The 7,500-nt window shown below is 41.5% G+C and overlaps 1 protein-coding gene across 1 annotated transcript in view; it reads right to left on the reverse strand.

The window, feature by feature from the left end:
• The window catches only part of LOC119595181 (AT-rich interactive domain-containing protein 3C-like), a 246,444-nt gene that overhangs the window by 233,809 nt on the left and 5,135 nt on the right, over nucleotides 1–7,500 (reverse strand). Inside the window, exon 2 of the mRNA XM_037944349.1 lies at nucleotides 1,034–1,417. Within this exon, the coding sequence (XP_037800277.1) occupies nucleotides 1,034–1,417 (384 nt within the window). The remainder of the gene's footprint in view (nucleotides 1–1,033; nucleotides 1,418–7,500) is intronic.

A 7,500-nucleotide genomic window follows, 5' to 3' on the forward strand; every position in this document is an offset into this window, starting at 1 on the left:
CTTCAAGTTATCAATTATCAATTTCAACTGCTTGTTCTTCTCACATTTTTTCTTCAAAATTTACCTTCCACTAACCATATTGTAATATTCACATGGACCCAGTTTCCACATCAAACTGTTCATACTAAAACAACATTCCATTAAACTATTTCTATTTCCACTCTTCAAACAATCCCTCAGAAATTATTTTTTCCCCTCAGCTGTACCAGGGCGCATGAAAATTATTACCTGCAGATTTCACGAACACCTTTTCTCGTTAATTACCATGAGGTGGGAATAAGCCACGCCCCACTTCATCTAACATCTCTAATCACGAACAACTTTTACATGAACCTCGTCAGCAACTCTTGAGTTCTCTTGAACACGTAGTGAAATGTTCGTCTTGTTAAGTGTTTCTAATTTGTGGTTAAATGCTTAGCTGTGTGTCAAAAGTCGAAAGCTTTGGCATTAGCAAACTATAGTGCCAAGTGTCAAAAGTGTGGTGGCAGGTAAGAGTCAAAATAGTCAAATATCAAAAGTGTGTCGGCAGGTAACTAACAAGTGTCAAAGTGTGGCAATAGGTATGTGTCAAAGTGTGGTAGAAATTAAGTGTCGCAACCGAGTTGTGGCAGAAAGTAAGTATCATATGTCATAAGTGTTAATGCATGTGGCAAAGATGTCGTGTCAAATGTATGGTAACAAGCTTGTGTCGAGTCAAAATTGTGGCAGAAGGCAGGTGCCAAATGTCAAAAGTGTCAAGTGTTCGAAATATGGCAGCAAATAAGCATCGAAAGTGTCAAGAGCAAAACGTGAAAAAGCTTTGCAGTGTGGCAGCAGGTGTAAAAATGTAGCTAAGTACCAACAAGTGGCATCAAAAGCGTCAAGATTTAAAAGTGAGGCAGCGGGTAAGTGTCCAAACTGCAGGTATCCAAAGTGCAACAGAAGGCAAAGTATGGAAGCAGGTAATGATCAAAAATGCATCAGCGGTCGCCAAATGTCAAAAGTATAATCACAGCAGAAAAAGTATCAATTATGGAAAAAAAAAGTGACTCACCCCCTTGGCCATCTTCCCCTGGAGGAGGGTATGAAGGCGGTCGTACAAGCTGTTGATATGGTTATTATTACTGATGCCCTGCGTCAGGAGCTTAGCCGAAGACACCTGTTCTCGAAGCTTCGCCAGCACGTCCTCGCCCTCGAGGACCATGCCGTCGCTGTCAGGCTTGAGGGGGCTGTCACGACCACTGTCAGCGCCGACGCCCGCGTGGTCGTGGCGGCCTTCGTCAGGACTGTTCTTGAGGGACGAGGGACTCTCGCGTCCGTTCTCGAGGCTGACCATTTCGTAGTCGTCAACCTCGGCCTTGAGGGGGGTGTCGCGCCCGGCCATCACGCCCAGGCGGGTCTGCTCGCCCAGCTCCAGCAGACGACCCTGTGAGCACGTCTGCAAGGAACAGCAGTCGGGATTAAATATAGATCCTACAGCAGATGTAGCTCTCGTTATCCTAATTCAGACCAAAAGATATTAATTATAAATTGTAAAGACGAGATAGCGCTCCTGCATCTAGAGCTTCATTCATAACCATCGGAATTAATTGATTATAAATTATAGATATGAATTATCTATCATTATCGAAATCAATCAAGCCAAATCACTACGAATCGGGATTAATCATAAATCATAAAGCTGATGAAGCTCTCATTATCCATCACATACACTTTGGCCATAATTTGGCAATCAAAATTAACTAATTATAAATCATATAGCATGTTCACTTTTTATTATTCAACACATGCATCTTCATACTAATGCATAACAACCAAGAACAACTCATTATAAATTGTAAAGCAAATGTAACTTTAATTATCCAATACATGCATCTTGGGGCTAATCTATAACAATCAGAATTAATTATAAAGCCAATTTAGCTCTTAATATTCATCTATTTTGAGCCTAATTTAGGAGGGCAAAAGTATCGTTAATTTGGTCTTGGTAATATGTTCAAATTTTCATATAAATATGATTTAAGCATATGTTTGCATGGGGACACGCAAGTCAAGTTATGGAATCAGAGAGAGAGAGAGAGAGAGAGAGAGAGAGAGAGAGAGAGAGAGAGAGAGAGAGAGAGAGAGAGAGAGGAGAGAGAGAGAGAGAGGAGAGAGAGGAGAGAGAGAGAGAGAGAGAGAGAGAGAGAGAGAGAGAGAGAGAGAGAGAGAGAGAGAGAGAGAGAGAGAGAGGGGGGGATGCGTGCGTGCGTGTGTGTGTGTGTGTGTGTGTGTGTGTGTGTGTGTGTGTGTGTGTGTGTGTGTGTGTGTGTGTGTGTGTGTGTGTGTGTGTGTGTGTGTGTGTGTGTGTGTGTGTGAACCTCATGAATTCAAGATGTATCCGATATCACACAGAACAGTCAAATCTTGATCTATTAAAAAGGCATACTTATCCAATCGACAGCAGACGACGAACTTCCTTAGTTTTTCCTTAGTCCTTTGTTCTCTTTACAAAAAAAGAAAAAGAAAAAAAAAAAGTTCTCTGAGCGATCGGAATGTTCCCAATACATTTGAAAACACTGAACAAAACTGTGAACACCGACCAGTTCCACGGTGCTTTGAGATAGCATCTGCAAACACCGAGGGATGATATAGCGCTCGCTCTGTCAACTCCGCGACTCTCGAAGGCATACCCAACGCACGGGAAAATGTGATGACGTCACAGCTAAGTCAGGCGGGGGGAGGTGGGGGGAGGGGGAGAACCGGCCTCGCATGGGGGGGTCTGACCCAACACTTAACCCATAGCAGGGGTCTGACAGGTGCAGGGGGAGGCCCATTATAAGCCCATAACTATGATACGCTGAACATACAATAATACCGAGGCCCGCGGCGCAGTCCACTCGGAATCTATAAACAGAATGACAAGTTGCGTGGTGCTGCGCCCTACGAATGTTAATTGAGGTTTTACATCACGTAAGCTTAACGATGAAGTATCTGAGAATACTATAATGAAGAACAATTAGGATAAATACAGGTAATAACGTCTCTCCGGAGTCGTAGTTTTTCGTTGCTTAGCCTCGGAAAAAAGCGCTACTCATCGCACATCGTGGCAGCCCAGGGACGCGATTTAGGGTTGCACGATGCACGAAGATTTCCAAAGCTCGACGAATACAATACAAAATCGCGCACTACAGTTCATGAACTCGCCGTGGTAGATGCAATCACTAGCGTAGTTTATCATCATATAAATTTTCATGAGAGAGCAAATTGCTGCCGGTCTAGCAGCTGCCGGTTGTTCGCCGTACGGGAAAGCCGTAAGGTCGCGCACCCGTATCGTCTCTGAGGATTTACGGCCTTTTTAGCTGCGTGGCCTAGAATTACCTTGCCCCCTTTTGTTAGATAATCTGAGAATAGAAGAGTCAATTAATTCACTAGACTAACTCTCGGAAATCACTTCCACGGCAGTAATTTTCTACCTGTTAATTCGTCTAATTGTCACATTCGCCGAGAATTTTATTTTAATATTTACCTCCTGGTGCAGCATACGTTAAATTTTAGTTTAGTTTAATTTTAGTTTTTTTTTTTTGTATGTTTACACTCCACGTAGCTGATAATCAAGTCAATGTTTTTTGTTTATTTATTTATTACCATTTATTTTTATACATTACGTATATTTGTGTGGTCACGTGACATCTCTGTACAATGGAGGAGCGTGAGTCACAACACGCGTGGGAGTCAACTGTATGCGGATAAAATATATTGGAAAGTAACATATGATACCACGTGTATTTTACGCGTGTTTGTGTGTGTTTGTGCTTGTGCGTGCGTTTATGTGCGTGAGTGCTTGCATACATACGTGTGTGTGCGCTTGTATATGGGGGGAGGGAAGTTATACATACATATTTCTATTTTGTTTCTTCATGTGCGCGAGAATTGAGTTTATGTGTGCACATACATGTATGTACGTACGTATTTGTGTCTTCCATTGTGCGTAAAGCTATCAATGGATATAATAATCGTCGGTGCCATATGTGAGGCCAGAGACGTTAATTACACACAGTAATTACCTTCGGCACTGATAGTTTGGGTTTCCGCTTCAACGTTGAATTACTTGCATATGATATGAATGGGTCGTTTACTGGCTAATTATTGTACAGTGAAAGGAAGGAGGGTGCAGAGAGAGAGAGAGAGGGGAGAAGGGAGGGAAGGAAGGGAAGGGGAGGAGGGAAGGGATATAAAGGGAGGGGAGGATGGGAGGGGGGGAAGATGGGAGGGGAGGGAAGGATAGGAGGGAAGGGATATAAAGGGAGGGGAGGATGGGAAGGAGGGGAGGAGGGAGGGAGGGGAGAAGAGGGAGGGAGGGAGGATAGGGAGTGGAGGAAGGAGGAGAGAGTGTAGAGAGGAGAGGAGAGAGAATGAGAAAGGGAGGAGAGAGAAGAAGAAGTGGAGGAGGTAAGAGAAGAGAGAAGAGAGAGGAGATGAAGGTGGAGAGATAGATGAGAGAGGGGAGAGGAGATGAGAAAGTGAATGAGTAGGAGAGAGAGAGAGAGAATGAGAAGTGAATGAGGAGAGAGAGAGGGAGATGGAAAGTGGAATGAGAGATGGAGAGGAGAGAGAATGAGAAGTGAATGAGAAGAGAGAGAGAGAGAGAGAAGAGAAAGTGAATGAGAGAGAGAGAGAGAGAGAGAATGAGAGAAGTGAATAGAGAGAGAGAGAGAGAGAGAAGTGAATGAGAGAGGAGATGAGAATGATGAGAAGATGAGAGAGAGAGAGAAGAATGAGAAAGTGAATGAGAGAGAGAGAGAGAGAGAGAGAAGGAATGAGAAGAGAGGAAATAAAAGGAGGAGAGAGGAGAGAGAGAGAATGAGAAAGTGAATGAGAGAGAGAGAGAGAGAGAGAATGAGAAAGGAATGAGAGAGAAGAGAGAGAGAGAGAAGAGAAGTGAATGAGGAGAGAGGAGAAAGAGAGAGAGAAGAGAAAGTGAATGAGAGAGAGAGAGAGAGAGAGAATGAGAAAGGGAATGAGAAGGAGAGAGAGAGGAGAAGAGAAAGTGAATGAGAAGAGAAGGAGAATGGAAGTGAGAGAGAGAGAGAGAGAGAGAATGAGAAAGTGAATGAGAGAGAGAAAAGAGAGAGAGAGAATGAGAAAGTGAATGAGAGAGAGCGAAAAAGAGAGAGAGAAAGAATGAGAAAGTGAATAAGAGAGAGCGAAAGAGAGAGAGAAGAGAGAGAGAGAGAGAGAGAGAGAGAGAGAGAGAGAGAGAATGAGAAAGTGAATGAGAGAGAGCGAAAGAGAGAGAGAGAAAAAATACCGTATTCATTGCAACAAACATAGAAAAGGCATGAATGAGAATGAATACCTTCACATTGCAAGGGATGTATTTTAACAGGTTTCGATTATATCATCGCCATGCATTTCGGACGAAGATATAATCGAAACCTGTTAAAATACATCTCTTGTAATGTGAAGATATTCATTCTCATTCATACCTTTTCTACGGAGGAAAAAAATGGAAAGCAATACGCAGACAAAGAGAAAATAAGACGGAGAGAGAAAGCGAGAGAGAGAGAGAGAGAGAGAGAGAGAGAGAGAGAGAGAGAGAGAGAGAGAGAGAGAGAGAGATAGGAGAGAGAGAGAGAGAGGTGGAGGGAGGGAGAAGGAGTAGAAGAAGAGATAGATAGATAGAGAGATAGATAGATAGAGAACAAACAAGCGAACGTGCGAGAGAGAGAGAGAGAGAGAAACAGACCGAAAAAATAAGTAAAGAGAAAGGAATAAATAGCGTAAAAAACCGCCAAAACACACTTGCGTAATACAAAATCGTTTCCAATTACCTTTACACTCCAACCCTAAATAAAACACAAGCAGCCGAAGTTCACAGTAATCCAATAAGATTATCTATTTCTGTACAGCAATTGTTCCACTAATGGAGACATACCCAAGCCCATTAAGCGAGTGTGCAATGTTGCAAGCCTGGGAGCTATTAGCAAGGGATATAAAATGCAAGAAAGAATGTAAATTAGCGAAAAAAAAAGAAAAAAAGAAAAAAATCACGCTCTCTGAAACATGAGTTGAAGGAGTTAATTTTCGTTCCGACTTCTTGAAGCACGAGATCAAAAGCTTGGGACGAGAGTGTTCACTGTTTTTTCCCAACTTAAGCTTGGGACGAGAGTGTTCACTGTTTTTTCCCAACTTAAGCTTGGGACGAGAGTGTTAACTGATTTTTTCCCCATATTAAGCTTAGGACAAGTGTTAACTGATTTTTCCCCAAATTAAGCTTGGGACGAAAGTGTTAACTGATTTTTTCCCAAATTAAGCTTGGGACGAGAGTATTGACTGATTTTTTAAAATGTTAAAACCACCGTTGTCGGAGAATAACAGATGGCGGTTAACAGTAACGGAAATAATGGTCCGTGAATCAATAACAGGATTTTGGAACTAAGAAAAGAAAAGACTGATAAACAAGAGAGAAGAGAAAATCTTAAAAAAAAGAGAGAAGATAATGAGAAAGCACGAGCGACCCGAAAGCAATGAAAGCACGAAAAGCAAGATTTATAAGGCAAACAATATGCAAGACAATGCAACCCTGAAACCTGGACCGGAGACCTGAAAAAGGAGGGACTCAAATCGAAGAAGACTGACCAGGGACCCGAAAAAAGTGGCATGAGACCCTAATCGAAAAAAAATGCTACCAGAGACCTGAGAATCCCCCACCAAAAATAAAAAGAAAGAAAGAAAGAAAAAATCGTAAATATTTGTAAAAAAAAAAAAAAGACTAAAAACCTGAACTCCCCCCCCCACACACACACACACAAAAAAAGGAAACTGAATCGAAAAAAAAGCCAGAGACCTTAAACAGGGGACCTAAAGATGACCAAAGACCCGAAGCCCGAATTGAAAATACAGCTAAAAAGAGATCTAGTAAAACAGGGGGGAGGGGGGAATGACCAGAGAAGTGAGACCCGAAAGAAAGACCCGAAAATGCGCCAAAAACTCAACCCCCCCAAAAAAAAAAAAAAAAAAAAAAAAAAAAAAAATATATATATATATATATAATAAATAAATAAACGAAAGGAAAATCTTCGCCATAATGACAGGAGATCGAGAGCACCGATGCCATTAAGTAATCACACTCCCAAGAGCACATGTAGAAGAATGGCAACTGATGACGTCATAGTTTATTTACTGCATTGCGCTTTGGGAACGAAGGGAGTTGCCAGACGCTTCCAGTCTACGAAATAAACATTCTCGTGCGTCAAGAAATTAGTCTTATTTGTAAATATACCAAGAAATGACCAAGAAACAGACATTTTCACTTGCGTTGGCGAATTATTCCTATTTACAAATATGCATAAAGAACAAGTACTTTTGCTTACATAATTTAAGAAGCTAATTTAAAGAACAAATATATATATTTTTTGTAAAGCTAGTCTGAATATCTACCTTTTCTGCTTTGAAACGACATAATTCCCTTTCAGTAATTATCAACAAATGCATACTTCATACAAACACACTATTTTACAATAATAGAAATAACAATGG

The sequence above is a fragment of the Penaeus monodon genome, chromosome 35, assembly GCF_015228065.2.
Source record: "Penaeus monodon isolate SGIC_2016 chromosome 35, NSTDA_Pmon_1, whole genome shotgun sequence".
Classification (NCBI taxonomy): Eukaryota; Metazoa; Arthropoda; class Malacostraca; order Decapoda; family Penaeidae; genus Penaeus; species Penaeus monodon.